Source organism: Microtus oregoni, unplaced genomic scaffold (genome assembly GCF_018167655.1).
Source record: "Microtus oregoni isolate MIOR12 unplaced genomic scaffold, Mior012 000050F_011, whole genome shotgun sequence".
NCBI classification, from domain to species: domain Eukaryota; kingdom Metazoa; phylum Chordata; class Mammalia; order Rodentia; family Cricetidae; genus Microtus; species Microtus oregoni.
Window position 1 is genome coordinate 241784 of NW_024543235.1, and position 23605 is coordinate 265388.

The following is a 23605-nucleotide window of genomic DNA, read 5'->3' on the forward strand; positions in this document are numbered from 1 at the left end:
GTGAAGGAAATCAGCCCCTCTCAGGGACTGCATACCACTTCCTCCTGTGGTCCCTTGCAGTTAGGTACTAAGGAGCCCTTAAAGCAGTATCAGTGGCCAGTGACAGCCTCTGCAGCCCAGTCTCACAGTTACCCTGCCTCCAAAAGGGTGCAATGTAGTATTTAAGGCATTCTGAGTGGCAGAGGCAAAGGTGAACAAAAGAGAAAAGGTGTTTCGCCAACATCCATGTCTGAGAACCTGAAGATGTAGCGAGCTCTGGCCTCCCGCCATGCCTAAGTGTCTTTTAACCATCTTTCTCCCTGCTGCAGCAATAATCACCTAGACCAATCATGGGCAGGAAAAGAAATAATGAAACCGAGACACGTGTTTGTTGCGTCCTAAGGGAGGTCTTGTGTACAGACCAGATCTACTAGCCAACCACATTCATCATGGGCATTGAGTGGAGTGCTGGCACCCACACATAATCAAGTACACAGAAACCGCTCGCAGTAATAACCTGGGTGATAGATTACATTGAAAATCTGGAGCCAGAGCCTCTGTAGGGACCATCAGTTGTCAGTGTTCCCAGAGTTTGCAATAATTCATACCACTAAGTTGAACAGCTTCTGATGACTGCATGCCCTTCCCTGGCGATACAAATGTCTGGTTCTGGCAGGAATAGGCAACACTTATGAACACCATCTTACATTTTGGTGACAACAGAGCTGGCTATAACGCATAAAGGTGCTTGTAAATGATTGGAAAGAATATTATATTTAGTGAGTTATATTTAACTACTGAAGATAAAAGGAAATGTAGTATTCTAAATGAAGTACTTGCAGTGTGTGGTGCTATATACCTTTAATCACAACATGTAGGAAGAAGTGGCAGACCGATCTCTGTGAGTTCAAGGTCAGCCTGGTCTACCGTAGTGAGTTCTAGGATAGTCAAGGTCATGTAGAGAGATCCTGTTTCAAACAAACAAACAAACAAACAAACACCCCCAACACAAAACTAATAAAGATTTATTTGAAAATCCAGGTACTTCCAAAAGAACATTCTCTACATAAAACACCTTCCAGACTAGACTTACCAGCACTGTGTTCCTGAGAACGTTCTATATTTACTAGTTTGGGATAGAAACTATCCCACTGGTATCTTCCTTGATGCAGCCTCATTTCAAACAAAAAGATTGTTGATAATGTCCAAAAGGTTTGAGAGTGTACAAGTTTATAGGTATCATGCATTGTAACCAAATTTAAAACCTACTTGCCTTCAAAAAGGGTTGAGAGCAACAGGTGAAGAGCAATAGAATGACCGTAACTAATAACCCCAGGGAATAGAGTTGAAATCAGAACTTCTCAAAGGAAAATGGATATTATTTAACAAGATACAGATTAGGGAAGAAGAACTCTTTCCTAGCTTGTACAAGGCCTGCACTTAAACACAGACTTTTCTCATGGCTTCCATAAACCTTTGTGAAATGAAATCCTGACTTGGTTTCAAGAATCTTGAATGAGGCTTTAGCTTGTGCCTCCATGCTTATCACATTAAGCAAAGTCTATTTTAAAATATGAACATTTAAGACAGGATATATTATGTTTATTTGTTAACCATTCAAGGTTGTTAGGAAGGGCTTTTCATCTGTATATAAATATTGGTCTCTCAAGGAATGCTGTACTCTGCTAGGCAGGTTGAAAGGGTAAGAAGCTTCACCTTCTTCAGTACCTAGAGACTTTACAATGTTGTTGGTAAAGAATAAAAAACCATTAATAGAAGCAGTAATTTAAGTAATAATGGTACAGTGTAAAAATGAAGAGAAGGGTAATTGTCAGCACTGTGCATAAATAGAATTGAATGGAAACACTCAGCAAGGAACAGAAGAAAAACTCCATAGGAAATTGTCTTTTGTTCACTTATCCATCCATCCATCCAACCATACGTCTATCTTTTCCAAAAGCCCTTGAGCATTTGATAAGCTAGGCATGCTATACTGAGAACTTATCAGCAAGAAGAGCAAAGTAATCATGGGAGGCATTTCCAAGAACAAGATCACCTTAAATTTTCAAACTTCGATGACTATGAGAAGTGTGGTGCCATTCATAGAAAAGGAAAAGTCACAGACCACAAGAACTGTGATGAAGAGGTCTTTTGACTGCACAAAAGACAAGTTACAGTATGGGACCTTCAGACTATATAAGCAGGAATATTGCCTATTATAAACCTTGAAATTCAAGTGGGAAAACTAAGTTATTGAAAGAGAGTTAAGTATTATATAAGGGGTAGGTTAGAATCCCTGAGCAATCTGAGGGTCTGTCATTTGGGAAAGGTCTTTGTCTCCTGATGTTATAGCCATAACAACCATACAACTTAGAGAACTATTTATCAAACCTTCTGCTAACTACTTTGATGGTATTTACAAAAGTGCCATCCATCCTCTCCCCGAACTTTTCTATGGATTGTGAGCTCATAACCTACCTAGGCAGCTCCATGACATTTTCAGTTCAATTACAAGAGTCTTCATTAAGAAGAGCTGAAACCCACATTGTTCTACCTTACAAACTTACCACAATACAGTGATGAGCCATTTCCTACTTGAAACCCCTTGAGGATTGACTGGAGTGATTACAGCTAGTCAGATCTCTTTTTCTGACGCATTTCATGCTTATGAGTCATGGTCATTTCACAAAAGGCTGACTTTTCAAGTCGAAAACCATCTGATTGTATGACTCACCTTGAGCTCCACGGAGGCCCGGTTGCCCTGGTAACCCATCTATTCCTTTATCTCCAGGAAGTCCACGGGGGCCCGGAAGCCCCGGCAGCCCAATTCCTGGTGGTCCAGTTGGACCATCAAGGCCCTTTTTACCAGAAAGTCCTGGTGACCCCTTTTCACCTTGGAAGCCAGATCCACTGTCTCCCTAAACAATAAAAGAAAAAGAGAAAGAAAGATCATTTTAAGACTTATCATCTGAAAAGGCCTCTAACCATAGTAACGAGGTAGTCAGTGAGCAATGCTTTGTGTTTTGTGAACATTCTCCATCATTCTAGTTTATCAACCAGCCTCTGAGTTTGCTGACTGGAAATGAGTCTTGCCAACTCTGGGTGGTCTGACTTTGAAAGAGGTTCTAGATAAGGCTAGGGGAAAGAAGTAGGAAATGAGAATGGCACCAACAACCCTTGTAGTCAAAGAAAGTGACTGGATTACTTGAGAGAGTAAGTCATTGGGAAGCCAAATCATTTGAAATTGATATGGTTAATTATTCCTAGTGCTTATCAAATGAGAGAATAGAGAAAAAAAATCTTATTTTACAGAAAATTAAAGCATGGAGTTAACATGTTGGGGGGAGTCAGACTCTATTCTATCTTATTCCATAATGCAATGAGCAGTAAGTCTCCCCTGAGTCCAGTAAGGTGGTTTATAGAGCTAACCAGTTAGGAATGATCTACTTACCTGAATGCCTGGGAGGCCCGGTAAACCTGGTATTCCATCCTTGCCTGGAGCTCCTGCCATACCTGGAGTCCCCTGAGGACCAGCGTCACCTTTGTCTCCTGGCCGTTTTGGTCCTCTACTGATGGTTGGTTCTCCTTTCTTTCCTTTGAGGCCTGTGTGTCCTCTAGATCCAAATAACCCCTGATAAAGAAATAAAAGGCAGCAATCAGGAAATGCAGGCTTCATAGAATTCTTGTGCTGAGCAACGGTATGACCTAAAGTGTGTGATTAAGGGTATTCTTTCACAGTGTTCTGGGCAAGTGATTATGTAGCTATCTTGGATAATTACTTCACATTTTCTGTATCTTTTCCAAACTTTGAAATCTATGAAGACTGGACTTCCTCTTAGTTTCTAAGCAGTATCACTCAGCCAGGCAAATCTAAGTTACTGTGTGCAAGGGAAGGAGGGAACAATGGTAGGTTAAAGCAGAAAGCGACTTTAGAGACCATCTGGTCAGATTGCTTCATGTGACAAAGGCCCATGGTTTTGTTTTCTTTTTTGCTTATTTTCAAAGTTTCTGTTAATTTATTCTCGGCAGAAGATTTTCTCCACTAATTCATCAGCACAATTTCCAATTAGAGCCTAGGCTTACAAAAGCAATGCTTCTGATTTTTCAATTGTTGAGGGAATTTCTTGTGCTCCCAATTACCACTGTGATTGGTTACTTGTCAATGGGAAACAAGAATTGATTTGGCTAACTGCAGAAATGTAAGCAAAATCTTCAGAGATTGTTATCATGCATTTATTTTACCCCTATCTTTCATTAGAAAAATGATTGATGGGAAGCGAAGAACATTTGAATTCTCCATTCCCCTTTCTGTATCAAAGTTAATTAGGACTTACTGGAGCCCCAGCTGGGCCAGATGCACCCCGAGAGCCTGGATCTCCTCTAGCCCCTTTAATACCCGGGAGGCCGATGAGACCTTGTGCCCCAGGCAGGCCTGGTTCCCCATTTGGTCCAATGTTGGGCGTCCCACCTTCACAAGCACAAAACCCAGAGTCTCCTGAAGGAAAAAGAGACAACAAGTAAACAAAGAAAAGTACGAACGACGACAACTAATGAAGTAGGTTCTTTTTCCAAGAGTGGTTACCCATGATTGACAAGCATCCCTTGGGGGAAAATCAAAGGGCTTTGCAGAGACTCAAGGAGCCTAAGGCCACCAGAAGACAGCTGGGCTTGTGCGTCAATTTTTACTAGTCCTGGAAGAGGTCCAGCTACCATCGAGTCTCATGTTGAGAACCACCAATGGCCACTAAAACAACCGAGGGCCTAGAATTTAGTTCACACATACTGGTGTGACTGATGATGGCAGGCGCTTCAGCGAAGTGCATTTTTCAAAGGCAGGTCTCATACAGGGCATGTTGGTCTCAAACTCACGTAGGCGTGTGCCCCCAAGCTCATTTTCAACAAAGCACATCCGAAGACATACAAAGGAGCTACAAGTATCATGGAAACAGCACGGTCTGCACAATGTGCTTGGCTCCATTTCCCTATGATCCTGAGGGATCTCTTCTGATCTTTTAGAAAACTGAGATCTTGGAAACTCTGAGAGAATGGTCTAGTTCTTGGATGACTGAAAACTGAGCACAAACGCTAAGCAAGGGAGATTTGGAATTCTTCAGATTAGGGATGCTTATCTGGCAGAATCTATGTAATATATTTCAAAATCCAAAGGCCACAAAATTGGAAGCACCTCTGATCCCAAGTATCACAGGCATAGTGAATTTGCATTTCTTAAGATTGATCCGAGACCTCCTGAGTGAGCCGCTTTATGAGGCAGCTCTTGAGACCTCACTTGTTTTCCTGGAGCTAGCTGGCCTTTTCAGTACCTCAGGTCTTGACCTATAGAGTCCTCAGGCTAACGGTGTTGGGAAGCAGTGTCTGGACAAAGCCTTGTGAATTAGCTGGACTAGTTAGCACCCTGGAATGCTGAATCGTGGGCTCAAGGGGTGGAAAGAGCAGCCCGTAAGCCTCTTTTTTTGTCCTGTGTGACCTCAACTTCCAGCTCCACTCTTAGAGCCCCAATTAAAACACTTCCATGAGTCCTATACCTTCTCTCTGTAACCCAGAATACTTCTGTTCAGGTTCCTAAGGCCACTGTTTTGATCAATCCCCTTAAACTCTCTCTAGGGATTTGGGGGGACAAAGGCATCTAAGAGACAAAATTCACCTTTTATTCCTTTGAGGCCCTGATGTCCTTTTGGACCTTGTTCTCCTCGGAGACCCGGGAACCCAGACTCTATGTTAGGCAAGGGTGCAGTCTCAAATGTGCGACCTGCAGGATTTGAAAGAACACAAAAGGTTGGAGGCTGGTATAAACCTAAGGACTCACCTCAGTCTCGAAGGCTGGATTCTTGAGGGTCAACGTACAGAGCAGAGCAGGAGAAAAAAATCCGAGCCTGGGATCTCTGCCAAGCCTGCCGCGGAAGAGCCAACAGGACTCTCATTTGGCTCTATTCACTGTACTAGCAGAATGACTGTTACGTGTCTCACACTGCACTAGATTCTGAGATGAACAAAGTAACTCAATAACTCAGCAGTGCCAGGCTTTAGCCAAGAAAGCCTTATTTGGGCAAAGAGGAAGCAGGTGCCAGCTGCAGTGGTCAGGGGATTTAGGCTGTAAAGAAACATGCTGGGCAATAATACTTCCAGCCTTTCTCTCTCAGAGTCCAGAATAAGCACTGTGTAGATACTCACATTTTGTCATCTATCTATCTATCTATCTATCTATCTATCTATCTATCTATCTATCTATCTATCTATCATCTATCTATATTTCTGTCTGTCTTTCAATCAGCTATCTTAGACTGGGAACAGAGCCCATTGCCTTGTACAGGCCAAAACCCCACCAAACTAGGCCACACCTCTAGCCCCCTCCCCATGAAGGCTTTCGGCAGACACTTTGAGGATGAAGGCAGGGCTTCTTTCTCAGATCCTCAGCCTACCTCACTGGAGCTCAGGACACTCGGAAAATAAGTCCAATTCTACTTCCCTGGGATCTGAAAAGTCAAAGTCCTGGCAGAGGTGGTAGGGGTGTGGGCACTGAGAGCCGTGCAGGACAGAAGGGTGATAAATACAGACGTTAGTGTTTGGTCATCATCAGCCGGCCCATTTCTTGACACAAGACACACTGCACTATTGTTACTGCCAGTAGAGGTGAGCTGACTCAGAGGGGATAGAGCCTTCATTGTTGCCCCCACTGCTGTTGGAGGTCCTCACTGAACTGTTTCTTCTGGGAGGGGCCCTGTCAAAATCATAAAGCTTCTGAACCAGGCCTAGGTCTCAACACCAAAGGAAGGAAAGAATAACTTACCAGGTGGGCCTGATGGGCCTGGTAAGCCTGGTAAACCTGGCAAACCAACTCTACCAGGCAGGCCAGCATCTCCAAAGGTGGTGCGCCCTGGGTTTCCTTGGTCTCCTTTCAGGCCTGGAAATCCCCGAGGCCCTAGGGCACCTGGAAGACCTGGAAAGATAAGCCCACACAAAATGCTCACCATAGCACCCTACTGTTTGGGCACATTCTGATCAGCAGTGTAGAGACAGACCAACACAAGGGAAGCATTTGGGAACTCATTCGCTCCTCTCTTTCATGACAGTTAGGAACGTCCCTTGAGAATAGATTACCTAATCGCCTAGGAAACTGTGGTTAGCTTGTGAGGAAAAGCTAGGTTTTTAGCCGCTGACTGCTCTATTGGTTCTACTTCAGTGCTGGACCCAGCTGTACCACCTATGAACGGCCTCCCTTCAAAACACAAATATCCTTACAGGGGGCCCTCTCCATGGAATTTAGAAACTAGTGACTTTAATAGACATGTCTGGGTGTTTATACTAGGACCAGCCCTGCCTCCCAGACTCTGGCATGCTGTTTCTCTGCCCTGTAGAATGGAATCTATGTTGTCTCCTATGAAGACTGATTGAATAGTATCACCCATAGGATCCTAGGGCCATTCTGTGCTAGAGTTAAGCCTAGAAGAGGGTCTAGGTACAGTTTTATCTATCTATCTATCTATCTATCTATCTATCTATCTATCTATCTATCTATCTATCTATCATCTGTCTCTCTATTTATCTCATGCTAAGAATAGAACACATGGCTTTGTATATGCCAAGAAACTCCAAATAGGTTACACTTTTAGCCACCCCTCATGAAGGCTTTTAGCAGCCACCTTGAGGATTCAGGCATAGCCAGGTTCTTCTTTGTTAAACTCTCCTGGCAGGTAGAAGACCAAATGACACATCCAGGGGAAGAGTGAGAGGGTTCCAACCACTCGATCACTTCCAGCCTCGATGGTAGTCTGGAATTGTCTTTCTGTCTGTGGTGCTCATTTAACACAAAAGAAAGCTACTGACTTAGGCCGACTCTATGTATACACTAGCTTTAGGCTAGCTATGGGAAAACCTACTGACCAGTCTACCTTTCCTTTGACCTTGGGTAGGTTCCTGGTTCCTGAATTTCAGAGGGAGATGCTAGGGATTGGAGTACGGCAGAGACTGATCAATGCACAGAACAGATTAGTTTGCTTTACCTGTTAACGATGGGAGGCCAGGGGTGCCAGAAGGGCCATGTTGGCCTTGGATGCCTTCATCTCCTCTAGGGCCTGGGAGGCCTGGCACACCAGGGTCTCCAGGATAACCTGACATTCCAATGAAAGAGAAGAGTAAGATGCTACAGTGGATGTTTGCACTTGCCACAAAATGCCAGGGAAGAGGTGAAGGGAACTGTGATGGGCCTGGCAGTTTTTGTTGCTGTTCTCAGGCCTCCCAGTTGCTAATGATCTTAGTGATAATGGCCTTCCAGAGCTAAGGCCCCACTAGTATTTTATTTTGTAACTAGATTTCAAGATGTAACCCAGGGTGGCCTTGAACTTACTATCCTCCTGTTTCAGACTTCCAAGTTCTGGAATCACAGGCATGTACCATCACACCAAGTCACTACTAATGCTTCATACTTGGTCTTGTTAGAGCTTTACTTTTCTGACAAGCCCTGGAAAGTGCTAGCAAGGGTCTTCTACTGCTACAGCCTTAGATGTTTATTGTCGGTGTTAAAGTGATTAATAATTATCACTATAGGTTTCTTTGGAGTAGAACTCTGGAGGCCACTATCAACATTAGGCATTTAGATGTTTAGCAAAGGCAAAGAGGAAGGGTGGAACATACCCAGTAACTAGGACGAGGACAGAGGAGGACAAACTTTCTAAATAACATACTGCTTTGGGCTCGAAGATGAGCAGCATGCTTGCGGGCATCTCCATGAAACCCTGAGTATTCTACAGTCTAAGGCTAAAGGCAGCCCAGCTGCTCCCCTAAGCATTCCAGGAGAACCCTCCTGTTAATCAAATTTAAGCCTAGGAAAGCCCAGATTCTTGTCCTGACCGATCAATACAAAAATGGGAGGCTGCACTTGGCTTGTCTGTCTAAGAGGTTGGAATTCGATTTATTCACCAAGCTCAGGACTCCTGAGTGGCCCTTGATACTGTCGGTCATCCAGTGGCTGACAATGTATTCTTTCAACAATTACAGGAGATATAGGTTTTAACACCTTGTCTTTTCTTCTCTTAGTGGCTAACAATGGATTCTTTCAACAATCACAGGAGACACAGGTTTTAACACTTTGCACCTGAGATCACAGTGCCATCCGGATCGGTGAAAATGTCTGGGCCTCGCAGACCAACGCCACCCTTTTCACCCTGTAAAGATGAAATAGATCGAACACAAAATTTTCCTTGATTACATCACCCAAGATCTATGTGCCTTCAAAGCAAAACCCCAGAAAAGTAGCAAGTCCCCCCTTGACCCCTGCCTTCCAGGATCATCTAGTTCAGAGGTTAATTTCCAAGAACAAGGAACCAAAGATGAAGATGACACAAGGTAGCTGGATCTACAAATGTGATCTGCACATTTGTCAAGGACGAGGGATCTCAATTTTGTTTTGCAACACCACTATGAGGCATCCTATTTCTGGGCCCAAGAAGTGGAGCATAAGCACAGCTAAGGAGGCACCAGGTTTCAACTGTTTCCTTCTGTTCTCAGCAGGTTTGAGATTCTAACGCCTACCACCTTTATTGTTTGAATGATGGCAAAGGAAGTCTAAAGAGTCCTAATTCTCTGCAAAGATAGACTCAGTGACTAGAATCTGATTCAGGGGAATACCCAGAGTGGGTACTAGGGTAGGCAGGATGCACTGTCAGCAGAGAATTTTAAACACTAAGTGTTGGTAACATCTGATGAATGTTCATCAGCTTTGTGTATAGCATGGGGCACATGCATTTAAGAAAACTGTGACATCTAAAGCATCAAAATGTTAAAAACACTTCGTATCCTAAGTAGGCATTTATAGGAATTCTTCACCTTTTCACTTCTTAAATCCCAATGATATTACCTTAATTCCTGGGAACCCGTTAATCCCTGGAAAACCAGAAGTCCCCTTCTTTCCCTGTGATAGAAACTTAGTTATCACTAAGTTCAAATATATAAGGTGAGTTGCTTTGTCAATTATGCCAAGGCAAATAGTACAGGGATCTTGCTGTCATTCAGAGTGTGGACAGCTTTGCCAATTCTTACAGATGATAATATGGCATTAGGTAGTTAACCTGCATATTAAAGTGCATAAGAGTCACAGAGGTGTGGATACAAGCAGGCTAGCCTTGTTGACCCTTGATAACATGCCATTATATATTACCGCACCTTGGCATGTCAAAACACAAAATGTAGTGTAACAGTGGTTATCCATCCTCTTGGGTGAGAACAGAGAGAAGCGGGGCAGGGGAGAGACTAGGATTATAAAATTACATAATTAGAACATAGACAATTTGCATTATATTTGCATTATAAGCAATGTCTCCACTTGGCTATGTTAAGTAAAGCACGGTGATCTTTTGATTAAGATTTTGTATACCAATGCTTTATGGATATTAATCAAAATACCTGTCTCCCCGGATGTCCTTGTTCTCCTTCGGAACCCATGGGACCCTGTGAAGTGAAGAACCACACCTTGGAAAGTGAATAGATCACACTTGAAAAAAAAATGCTGCTAAACTCATATAACAAACTTATCCACCCGAGTTCAAGATTTAGGAGCTGCTAAAGCCAGGTAAGGAAACCTTCCTAAGTTCCTGAGTTCCTTGCTCGTGCTCCGTCTCCTTCTGCTCCTGATTTGGACCTTGAGATTTCTGTCCGGTGCTCCCATGTGGGTCTCTGTCTCTGTCTCCTTTCATCGCCTGATGAAGGTTAATATTCATGAGGATGCCTATGTGTTTGTCTTTGGATTCACCTTCTTATTTAGCTTCTCTAGGAACATGAATTCAGGACCACGAGGGGTGCACCCACACACTAAGACAATGGGGATGTTCTATTGGGATCTCACCAAGGCCAGCTGGCCTAGGTCTGAAAAAGCATGGGATAAATCCGGACTAGCTGAACATAGCGGACAATGAGGAATACTGAGAATTCAAGAACAATTGCAGTGGGTTTTTGATCCTACTGCACGTACTGGCTTTGTGGGAGCCTAGGCAGTTTGGATGCTCACCTTACGAGACCTGGATAGAGGTGGGCAGTCCTTGGGCTTCCCACAGGTCAGGGAACCCTGATTGCTCTTCGAGCAGATGAGGGAGGGGGACTTGATCGGGGGAGGGGGAGGGAAATGGGAAGCGGTTGTGGGGACGAGGCAGAAATCCTTAATAAATAAATAAATTTAAATAAACAAAAAGAAAAAAGAAAACCTTCCTAGCCTTGGCTTAATTTCTTTCTAGGCATTAATCCATCAGGATGAATAGCTTCATGAAAGATTTTTAAAGAGCTAAATAAATAGAAGTATTTTAAGTAGCAGTAGGAATTTCGTAGGAGGGTTGGATGGCATACTTAGCTACATTGGTTTCAAGTCAGATGTTTTTATTAGACGGTTTCTTGTTTTTTGTTTCTTGTCTGCTACCCTAAACATATTCTTTGTTGGTGATTATGAGTTTTGAGGACAAAGGATAAGGGAAAGGAGAAAAAGAAATGGCATAACAATAATTAAATATTGCTAAATACTCAGAGACTTAACATCCTCATGGACAAACTAAAAACACAATTCTCTCAAATGTGCTTATGTAAGGTAAAAGTTGACCAACTTCTTCTAACCCAAGGTCTCAGTTTCTGAAAGCTAGGAATCAGAAGGAATGATAATCATTTCTCCATTCAAAGTAAGATTATTTTGGAAAGTTGCTAACTCCAAACGTTATTCACTATGTTCTAGAAGTTTCCAGACTTGTTTATGTCCTGTGAAGATTACACCTGGCTCTCTTCCATTCCTGTTATCCTTCTTGCTCACACTCTCTTGGAGTATAAAAGAATAAAGGCAAGAAAGCATGTGCACCATCCTGCAGCTCAGGAGAAAACTATATACGAAAGTTAAAAGCCCAAGCAGATTGGGGATCCACCTAGGAGTAGCAGTTACATCATTCCTTATTCAAGGGAGCCAGACAGTCAAGAGAATGGGGTAAGTGGAGAGGTGAGCCTGCCAGAAAGTTGAGAAGAGAAGTAAGAGAAGCTTAGCCCATCAAATTATACAATCAAGGGACCAAAATAAAAATGAAGAAAAAAGAAAGCTACATTTCATTAAAGGAAAGAAAATGGGTCAGATGACTTGATAAACACAGGCAAATGAGACTCCAAGTTCATACCCTAGGTCCTGGCAAACCAAGGATTCCCTTTTCTCCTTTCTCTCCAACAGATCCAGACTCCTGAAGAAAAAAAACAGAAGCCAGAAATTATAACACTCATTTTCTCACTGGGATGGTGGGATGGCAGATATCTATAGTTTCAGCTTTTCAGAGCCTAAGACAGGAAGAATGCCATGAATTCGAGGCCAGCCTGGGCTATGTAGCGAGTTCCAGGTCAACCAAGGCTAATATTTAGCAAGTCTCTATCTCAGTCAGTTAATTGTTTGTTTTCTCATTTGTTGCATGGCTCCATTCAAGGGGAAGAAGTCATTTCAAACCAGATCTACTGAGTCCTTAGGTAATCTCCTTATATTGAGCATCTTGCCGAAAAGCACATAGAGAATGACTATGTGTTGGGCCATTCATTCAGCTTTGTGGTTCTAGAAGTAATGCCTTTCCATCAAACACTCTCACATGTACTGGTGGCATCATTAGCAAGTAGCACAGGAACAATAAAGTGCCGATACTCCCATACTGATTTTTTTTTTCCGGCAAATGTCATGTTTCATTATTTATTTATTTATTTTTAATTTATTTATTTATTAAAGATTTCTGCCTCCTCCCCGCCACCGCCTCCCATTTCCCTCCCTCTCCCCCGATCAAGTCCCCCTCCCTCATCAGCTCGAAGGGCAGTCAGGGTTCCCTGACCTGTGGGAAGTCCAAGGACCACCCACCTCCATCCAGGTCTAGTAAGGTGAGCATCCAAACTGCCTAGGCTCCCCCAAAGCCAGTACGTGCAGTAGGATCAAAAACCCATTGCTATTGTTCTTGAGTTCTCAGTAGTCCTCATTGTCCCATACTGATTTTTACAGATGAGAAGCATCCAGGAAGGGTAAGAATCAGTGAGTAAGTTGAGTCTTTTGTGATCCCAGAGCTCTTTCTACGAGAGCCAGCTAGCTGCATTCTGCCACGGAGGAACTTGGCAGAACAATAGAAGGGTGTGTAGATGTTTGGGAATTCATACTAGAAGGAAGACATTTTCCCCTTCAGATACACAAGAGGACCACGACATCCTTTTCCATGGGAAAGGAATATTTCTACCTACAGTCTCCCACTCGTACTATTAAGTTTCTCATCACATCCTAGGAATAAACCAAAGGGGATTATTAATCAGTTCCTTTCGCCTTGCTATAAGAAGTGAGGACTTAGAGCCATGGGTTTGATTTTTGGGCTCTGTAGAGACAAGCAGGAAATCTAAGAGCAGATGGAGAGAGAGCCTTTTCAAGCCTGGATCCAGGGCCAACATCCAGACCTCCAAGTTATAGAAATGTTCATTACCAAAGTGAATAAAATCTTTCATGAGAAACTTAGCTGAAGCCATTTGTAACTGTTTAAAATTGTACATATTGGAGCATAGGGCTTTTCTTTTGTTTGTTAGCAAATAGTATTTATTCCTGTTGTAAGAGTAAAGGAGGAATGAAGGTTTCTCAGATATAAGCTTGTCAAAAGATGCTAACTGATGCTGCGGCGTATCTTCCATTGTTCCCCTGATAGGCGCTCACTCAGCTGGTCTGAGGATGCTGTCTTGATCCCATCTGTATCCTTTTCTTTCTCTTAAAGAATCTGTGTATTATTACAAGTACTGCAACCTGAATGAATATCCCTTCCTAGACTCAGGAGTTTAAAGAAAACAAATGTGGGATTTTCCATTGCTTTTTCATTGTGGGGAAGGTGTCTTTGAGAGGTGCAATTGAAACAGGGCTTTGGCTCCTACTTCTCTGTTTTCTTCTCTGCTTTCATAGATATACTTCAGCCCTCATGCTGAATATGGTGTATAATTTAAATGGACTGTGGTCAGCCAACACTCTCTGGACTCATCCATTTTTAAAGAGTACATGAAGTTGGGTGTATAGGGAGGTGGGGAAGAATCTGGGAGGAGTTGGGGCCAAGGGGATTAATATGATCAAAATATATTCTCTGAGATCCTCAAAGATTAAATAAAGGCATATTTAAAAAAATCAAATGTAGTGTAAACCTGTTTGAAATCTTAACTTCCTCTACCCCATATTTCAAATTGGAAACAAAAGTATGCTGCCTACTGGCAGAATGTGTCTAGTGGCCTGAGAAGTTGAGTAGTTCCAGTAACCTTCCCTGACCTGTCCCAAAGTGTTATGGCAGCCCCAAACTCTTTAACCCCAAGTCTTCTATAAAAGAAAATTTTCCAAGTGGGAGACTTCTCTTACAGCCATTCCCGTCTGTCTCTGAAGCATGCTATTACCAAGGGCACATATGCAAAGTGATCCAGAAAATACTTGCTGAATTAAGGCAATAGTGACGCAAAGAATACAACTACGGCAAAAGACAGCAGACAAACATAATGCCCAGGAACTGTAACTATGCCCTGGTCCATCTTTCCCAGGAGGATAAATACAAGAAAGTCTTTTATTTCTTCAGAAAGTGAGAGAACCTATATTTGCTCACCATTTTGAGGTCCAGAGTTTGCAAAAAGTATGTATACAAAAATAAACATGTGAAAATGTAAAAAGGAAAGCTCTCTCTGTGTTAGAGCCAATAAAAGATAAATGGCTTGGCAAGCCACTGTGCACAGGGAAGCACTGTTCAGAGACCCTGCTGAACAAGCTGTTCTAGCTAGATATCCCGGGACCTGATCCATTACTGTTGGCTTTGGTGAGCAGTCCTGTCATGGCTACCCCCACCCTTCTACTCAGGCACGGCCCGGAAGCCTTCTTAGAGTACTAGCTTAGCTCTTTAGAGCCTTATTCTCCAGACCTCGAGGCTCCTGCTGCGTTTCGTTTCTGAGGAGATTCAGTCAGAGAGCTTCACCTACCCAGGAGTTCCCTCAGATCTACTGAACAGTCACGATCAGGATTTTCCAGGTTCATCTCTGCTCTCGCCCTGAACCACTGCCGTTCTACTTTCTCCTATGTGTCCATATCCCGTGGACATGTGTGTGCAGTTCTGACAGCCTTCATGGAGGGACCTGTGGCCTATAATTGTGAGCCTGCTGCTGGGAACGAGAGAGGTAAAAATGATTAAAGCTGGGACCAAGCCAGAAAATCAGGGCTTTTTACATTTAATTAGCTAATTAGTTTATTTATTTATTTTTAAACTACAAAAGGTGCAAGAGAAAGAACGTGGGGCACACATCCATCAGATTGTGCATTTTATCTCCTGCAAAGATTGGGGCTAAAATGGGAAGGAGGAGGAACAACTTGGGATCTCTAGAGATTACTCTTTAAGGTCTTGTTTTTCGGGTAATCGAAAGCTGGTCTGATGGAGGCTTTAGTTTCGAGAAATGCACCTCTAGAAAGCTCATGACACCTCCTATAGCCATCCCCTTTCCTCTCCTAACTTTGCTCTCAGGCATATCAGGGTATTAATGAATGTTCCCATAAAGCAGGCAGATAAGGTAGGGGTGAAGGTGTTACATTATTTGACTTCTGTCCCCCACTGAATCCATGAAGGAGTGAGCTTAAAACTGCTTCCCTGGTTCCCATTCTATGCAATCCAGTGTGCTGTGTACAAGGAGACGTTCCCCAACTTTGATACTTTTTTTTTCCAGCCAGGTTTCTGTTTTTACAACCATAACTGTGAAACATTGAGAACACTAGCTGGGAACAGTACTGTAATTTTATCACCACATGTTGTCTTCAGTCGGTCTCTCTTACAGGAGGGAAGGGATTGAGACGATATCACGGCGGAGAAATCTACGTGAAAAGAGGGGGAAGGAGGCAGCATGAGCCAGGGAATCCTAAATCCCAGAGCAGCAGAGTGGAATCACAAAATCTTGGCGATTTTAGGGCCAAAATACTTCCACTGGGTGACTTTCGTAAACTGGACTGCAGGGGGCAGTGTGGTATGAGGAAATAAATTCTGAAGCAGCTAGCTTTAAACAGTATTGAAAGGCGAACAGGGTCTGCACCGGTCTGGAACAGCTCTCCTGAGTATAGATCGTGGCTTCCAGTTTAGTGTTTTCATGGGATTCTTGAGTGTGCGAATGAGTAGGTCTCTGTTTCCTGTGATTTTTCCTGGGCTCTTTTCCTTCTGTTTGTTTGTTTTGTCCATTTCCAAAGTGTTAGTTTTTGTTTTATCTTATTAGAGTATATTGCAACCCCTTCTAAGCCTATTTGGTTTCTAATGTGAGACAGAAAGGGACTGTATACGGAGGGGGTGAAACTGGGAGGAGTGGAGGGATGGGAAACTGTAATCAGGATACATTATGTGAGAAAAAAACTATTTTCAATAAAAGAAAAAATAATTGGTGAAAAAGTGATTAAACAACACATTCTGAGGAAAAAAACAAGAAAACAGAAACAATGAAGGGCAGTCTCAGCTCTCAAGTGACTCTGGGCAAGAGGGACAAACCTGGATTCACTCGCTCACTTCACAAGGATGATGCCAGGTGACAAGTCTGAACAAGATGCTTTACAAAGAAAGGTGCCATGCTTCTTCCTAAACCTCCTAGCAAAACGCCATCTGATAGAAATATAACGTGAGCCAGTATGATACCGGCAGTTTCTTAGTAGCTGTTTTTTTTTTTTTAAATGAGAAAGAGATTTTAAGAGTTATCCAAATCCTTCAGAAACAAGAGCTGTTTAAAATCACTCTTTCCATACTGGTGTTTTGAGATCAGTGTGTATTTGCTTACAGTACAGCTCGTCTCATTTCAAGAGCTCCGTAGCCATATGGAGCTACAGATTATGACGTCACATAGGAAAGCTTTGTAAAGAATCTTCAATACAGTGCAATTTGGGCCTCAGAAGGAAGACTAGCAATAGCTGCTGTCACATTGCACATTGACAGAAAGCAAGTCAGCTGTTTGTCCAAGCCCCAGAGCTAGAGTTGAGTCTAAGGAGAGGGTGCTTTCCCTCCAACACCCTGGCTCACCTCCTTTCCTATTCACTAGCTGCAACGCTGATTAAAATCAAGGGAGTAGAACAAATGATTCTCTATGCCCCTTTGTTTTTGTGGGGTAACAGGAATCCCGAGGAAGCAATCTGTGCCATTGGCTCCCCAGGCTGCGCTTCCTGGCTGCGCGGTGAGACAGAGTATTTCAAAGTACTACCGGGGAAGACTGGAGTCCACAGTTATCCCCACTGTGCCAGCAAGTGGGGGCAAGTCTTGCTGTCCTGGATTTAGCCACTTTCTCCCAGTCTCTAACAGCAATTCGTGAAAATTCTGTCAGCTTCTTCAAACCACATTTTGTCGTGGAAGAAAACAACCAACTGTAGCGCAGGGCCCTCATTCCAGATTTCGTCATTACAGTTTTCCAGGCACCAGAAAACTGTATGTATTTATGATCATAGATTTCTGCCTTCTTAACTGACATTAAATAATAACTGGTTAGCAAGTTCCCAGAATCCCTATTTTGAGAATTACTGAAGCATTTAGGATGAAATATGTTGACTATATGCTTCCGATGGACCATGGGCTGCTAATTGTGGAAGCAAGGTAATGAGTACCCAGGAAGACCATTATGCCATTGTCTTTCTATTTGTATGCGTTTGAAATGTTCCATAATAAAAAATACAGCATGTTCATATTTTCTACTTCTCTCCATTTCCATTGCTATCACCATGACCTGAGTGATTACCACCATCTTTTACCTGGGCTGCTATAATAACTTGTGCTTACTGCTCCAGATCCTCCCATCTGGCCCTCACCCAGTCAGTATGATTTCAATAATACAAGTCAGGGATGGGGAGATGGGACGAAATTCTTGCAATGTTGCTGCAAGCAGCAGAGTGCAAGTTTCCAGAACTCACTTAAGAGATGGGAAGGCATGGTGACACCCTGTTATCCCAGCACTCCGAAGACAGAGGGCAGGATCCCGGGCACAGGCCTGGATTCTGCCGGAGACTCCGTCTAAGTAAATATTGTGAAGAGCAATCTAGAACAACATCCAATGTCATCTCTGGGCTTCCACACACATGTGTATACGCATGAATATGCACTTACATACAAAGGTCCACTCACACATACACAAACATAAGTACACACCATGCACATGCTCACGTACACGCATGCACACACACACGCGTGCACACACACTCACAAATAGCTGCTCATGACACTTCAAATAAAAGCCACAATTGACTTCTGAAGCTGGCTCTGACCTGACTCCTATGTCTCTTAGTTTGTCCTTTCCTTTCTGTTCGACTGCTTTATTTTGATTTTTGAGATAGGGTCTTGCTGTGTAGCCCATTCTAGTTGAGAACTCACAACGATCCTTCCACCTCAGCCTCCTAGTTGGTAGGACTAGGGTTATATGCTACTCTGCAGACCTTGGCCACTCACCTGCTGCACCTCTCACGTGCTGAGCTTTCTCAACCTCAGGGAGTTGGAACTTATGGTTCCCTCAGTCTCCAGGCACTCTTTCTCACATTATCCAGGCCCCAGCTTACACAGAACTTCCTCAGAGAGGCTTTTGCTGACCATTCTCTCCCGAGTGGTTCCCCCTCCTATACTCCACCACTGCATTCATTTTCCATCTTTTATATGTCACCATTGTATAGACTTTTGCTTGTTAGCTCAGTTCTCTTTGTGCTGCTAGGAATAGAAGCCAGGGCTTTGGGCATGCTAAGCCAACAGTGACCATTGAGCCACATCACAGCCCTTGAATTTGCTATTGATTCATGCTTTCTACATTCTTTATCACGTTTCCATTAGAATGCAACCTCGAGGACAGAGAGGAACTCTTATTTAGGTTCTCTTATAGCCTCTGAGGTCAGTAGAAAACCTGACACACAGAAGCCTTCCAAAAGCGTTTGCTGAGCGTAAGAATCTAAGCCAGAAAGGCAGATAGGAAAGATAGGGTTACTCAGAACAGATATTGTTTGCTGACCACTTGCTAAGCTCCAGCTATGTACAAAGCGTTCTCTCATGTGTCTTATCTCATTTCATATTCAGATATACTCTATTACTGCCCTCTTTTGTGGGCCAGGAGAACAAAAGTCAGAAATAGGAAATTCTTGGCCCAGAAGGCAAGCCTAGGTCTGTTTGAACTCTGAAATTTGAGCATGGAGAGTCATATTCAAAGTTGCATGAATCAAGAAACAAGACTATTTCCTTCAAGGCCCTCAGTAAAGATGACAGCATTCACAGTAAGAAGCATGGGTGGAGGTCTTCCTGTTAATCACACAGTGCATTTTATCCAATACGACCCAGGAATATATGTTTACCAAGTGAGAAGACTTACCAGGAACCCTGGAGGGCCACTCATGCCTGGGAACCCCTGAGGCCCTGGTTCACCCTGGAAAGTTAACCAAAGGCTAATGAGTAGCAGCAGGAAACAATGAACACGAATGCTAGAGGCTTCTTTGAAGTACTTGGGCTACCCAGTAGCGAACCAATAAGTATGAGTATTACGGCACCAAATAGTGGCATACATCCGTATGCTTGCCGTGATGTCTTAGCTTAGGAAGCCCCTTGGCCTATGGATGGTAAATGACTAATACATAATCTCAAATACTCAGGTGAATTGGGACAGGAGAATAGATAGCTGTTTCATTTCTTGTGGAAGAAGCCACTTAGAACATATGAAGAAGAGAATGTTATCAATCAAAGTTTGGAAAGAGACACATAACATTTCTACTGTTTCTCTTCCTGTAGTGCAAATTTATCTTACAAAGGCCATGGAAAAGCTCCTCGTGATTTAGGAGGGATTGGAGGTGCAGATAATCTTCTACATACTCTTAGATTGCTCCCAAATCAAGAATTTCCTCTAGACAAAGCTAGAGCAGTGGTTCTCAACCTGTGGGTCATAGACAACACTTTCACAGGGGTTGTGCATCAGATTCATCACGATTCACAACAGTAGCAAAATTACAGCCATGTGGTGGTGGCACACGCCTTTAATCCCAGCACTTGGGAGGCAGAGGAAGGCGGATCTCTGGGAGTTCGAGGCCAGCCTGGTCTACAAGAGGTAGTTTCAGGACAGAAACCAAGAGCTACAGAGAAACCCTGTCTTGAAAACCAAAAAACAAAACAAAACAAAAACAACAACAACAAAAAAAAACAGCCATGCAGTAGCAATGAAATAATTTTCTGGCTGGGGGTCACCACAACCTGAACTGTATTAAAGGGTCACAGCATTAGGAAGCTTGAGAACTACTGAGCTAGAGGGAATGGAGTTGTCCACGAAGGCAATATTAAGGGAGGAAACTCTGAATGTTTCCATCTGGCCTCCTTCTTCATGGAAACCGAATCGCAAAATTCAAAGGAACCTCGGGAAGGAAGGGAATGCAGGCTCCCGCAAGCTATCAGCGCAGCTGAATAGAATGAAACTGTTGAAGCACCACCATGCACACAGCGTATCCTGCTGGAAACGGGCAGATTATGAAATGTAGCCTTCAGCCTGGTGGTTCACGTAAGGCAAATTAGATCATGCACTGCTACTTGTTAGCAATATTTCCTATATTTAAGGTCAACTATCCCCCCCCCCCGCCCCGTGCTGCGAGACCACTCAGGACCTTTAAGTAAGCTCTCTACTACTGAATAAAGCTTGATGGGCAAATGACTTCTTCAAAATGATAATTCACAAAGGAAACATTTATACTCACTGTGTTTGGTGGACAACTTAAATACTGAGAGCTTTGGAGTTCATAGGGAAATAATTCAAGTATGCATTTTTTAAAAAAAATTATTTGGCATATTAAAATTAGATGTGCAATTATCACATGTACTCACTCATAAGTGGTTTTTAAACATAAAGCAAAGAAAACCAGCCTACAATCCACAATCCCAGAGAACTTAGACAACAATGAGGATACTAAGAGAGACTTACATAGATCTAATATACATGGGAAGTAGAAAAAGACAAGATCTCCTGAGTAAATTGGGAGCATGGGGACCTTGGGGGAAGGCTGAAGGGGGGAGGGGAGAGGCAGGGAAGGGAGCAGAGAAAAACGTAGAGTTCAATAAAAATCAATAAAAAAATTAAATGTGCAAGTCTGAGGCAAAAATTGCTTATATGAATACTCAGATACAGGTATACTCACAACTGCACACCAGAAAACCAACTCAGGACAAAACAAAGAAGGCTTTGCCTTTCCTACCAAAACCCATTACTCCTACTTTGGAATTGGCTCAGGTTAGTCTGATCATTAGACTTGAATTCTAGTATTAACAAGAAAGGGTCAGGTAATTTTTTCTATAATAAAGGTTTGCTACCTTGGAGCCTTTCTTCCCTTTGGGGAAACCCATGAATTCTAGTTCCCCAGTAGATGGAGGTGGTCCTGCAGGGCCAGGGAGGCCGACATCCCCCTGTAAAATCAAAGAGATATTGAACAAAGGATAGTTATACAGACCATTTTTTGCAAAAGGTAAGCTAGTTTTCTGGTTGTAATCCACAAAAAATATTGTCCATTATTTTTTTCTTTTTACCCTTGCCAAGGAGCAAACCAAAATTTCACTTATAAGGGATAAAAATTCTAAGCCCAAGAGTGAGTTTTGTGCTGTCACTGCAGAAGGAAAAAGCAAACGAGTGAGAGAAAACCAGATTCCCAGTTGCATGCTCATATACAAAAGGGCAGTGAGAAGACAGCCACAAGGGATTTGGGCAAGGGGAATGGCTACCTCTTGCCCACAGTGATAAGACTCTATTATTGGCTTTGTGCAACCTGTAGCCCATAGGCTGCATATGGCCTCATGCAGCCCAAGGTAGCTATGGGTGTGGCCCAACACAAAATCGTCAACTTTTAAAAAAAAACATTATAAGATCATTTTCTGTGATTTTTCACTTATGAAAATTGTGTCACAATGTCAAAATGTTGGACATGTCTGATTGGTTCAAAGGTGGGCAGGCAGGAAAGAAAAGGGACTAGTGAAGGAGACATTAAGTGGCTCAGAAGAGCTAGGAAATATGTGTATGAGTGTTTGTGTGCATGTGTGCATTCATGCATGCAGGCAATAGAATATGCAAAATGCAGATAAATACCTAGGTGGAAGGAAAGGAAAGAATACATCTTAAGAGGGTATATTTGTAGACAGTATAGACTTATACATAGGAATCAGGGTGAATTTTTTTTGAAAGAGAAGACTCCAAAAGCCCATGTGTGTGGCATGTAGCTCTCAATGTATTCCGTATGGAAATTGTATGAGATGGGAAGTGGACATTTTCTAAGGTGGAAAACAAACCCATTTATACAAGCATGCATACATATGTAACCTAGAGACATTTCTTGGAGCGCGTGGGATGTAGACTGTATTTAGAGAATCTATTTACCTTGACTCCTTTTTCTCCTTGGAAACCTAACCCCATGTTTCCCTGGGGCACAGGGGTGCAGGAAAGAAAAAAGAAAATCAATTACTAATAAGCTTCATCAACTAAAATTGGAATGTGTTATTTTTATTTTTTAACTAAAAAACAGATTTCAGCCACTATCTTTGTGGGAAAAAAATTAGAGAACTTAGTGGCAGGCTGGACATAAATACTCCCAAAGCATACTTACGTCTGGACCAGGAAGTCCAGCAGGGCCTGGGGGACCCTAGATTAACAAGTAATAAAAGAGTGAGCATTTCTTCATTACAGACACAAACCCCCAACAAAACCAAACCAAACCATAGCCATGCTGGGCAATAGCAGGGATATGCTGGCTCCCAGCTTAATGCAAATTAGCTTTGCAATAGTGGTCTTCTAGCTCCATTTCTCATGATTTCTTTTGAAAAGATTTTTATTTTTAATTCTGTGTATACGTGTGTGCCTGAGTGTGGGTTTGTGCACACAAGGGCAGTGCCTGCCTGCTGAGGCTAGAAGATGGTGATTGCATCTCATGAAGCTCCTGGTTGTTCTGAGTTAACCAGTGTTCATGCTAGGAACCAAACTTGGGTCCTCTGCCAGAGTGGTATGTGCTCTTGATCATTGGTACATCGCTCCAGTACCCATCATTGTTTCTTTTATTCTTCTTTGAAATCTCCCAAACTGACCTGCTAGTCCCATTCATGTGAAGGCAGTAAAAATAGCATGTTATTCCTCATACCATGCTAGGAATGTTTCAGTGTGACTTGGTTAAGTTCAGTCATAGTAGTAAGTAGTAGGATTTAGGCATTGTTGAGAATGACCTGGGGATAAGGCCTTCCTGGAAGCAAAGATGCCTAGCTATAGTCTTCCTTTATCAGTGATACTTAGTTTCAGTGTCAAAAAACAGGTAGGTACAGCTGTCCAAGGTGCAAGGCTGACAAGATTTTGAAGTATTCTTAGAATGGCGATGATAGAGGTTGGTTTGATTAATTAACAATGCATGGCATAATTAGGGAGCAAACAGCACAAGCAGATGTGTCAAGTATCTGTCTTCTCTTGGCTATACCTCAGGTTGAGTTATACTAGCAAGCTTTGTGGGCACATCATGGATGGCCAGGGAAAGCAAAACAAAAACCTGGTCAGCAAGGCCAACAAATAACTCTTAGCAAGAGTATGTTTCAAGACTGGAGTGTGATATGTCTTTAATCCCAGCACTCGGGAGGCAGAAGCAGGT

At 42.8% G+C, this 23605-nt stretch overlaps 1 protein-coding gene across 1 annotated transcript in view; it reads right to left on the reverse strand.

Moving 5' to 3' along the window:
- The window catches only part of LOC121436956 (collagen alpha-6(IV) chain-like), a gene marked incomplete at its 5' end in the record, with an annotated part of 57656 nt that overhangs the window by 28494 nt on the left and 5557 nt on the right, over positions 1–23605 (reverse strand). The window contains 14 exons of the mRNA XM_041636874.1: positions 2714–2897; positions 3431–3610; positions 4314–4474; positions 5642–5746; positions 6785–6934; positions 7998–8105; positions 9089–9158; positions 9851–9904; positions 10396–10440; positions 12132–12191; positions 19330–19383; positions 21303–21395; positions 22357–22398; positions 22583–22618. Of these exons, the coding sequence (XP_041492808.1) occupies positions 2714–2897; positions 3431–3610; positions 4314–4474; positions 5642–5746; positions 6785–6934; positions 7998–8105; positions 9089–9158; positions 9851–9904; positions 10396–10440; positions 12132–12191; positions 19330–19383; positions 21303–21395; positions 22357–22398; positions 22583–22618 (1342 nt within the window). The remainder of the gene's footprint in view (positions 1–2713; positions 2898–3430; positions 3611–4313; positions 4475–5641; positions 5747–6784; positions 6935–7997; positions 8106–9088; positions 9159–9850; positions 9905–10395; positions 10441–12131; positions 12192–19329; positions 19384–21302; positions 21396–22356; positions 22399–22582; positions 22619–23605) is intronic.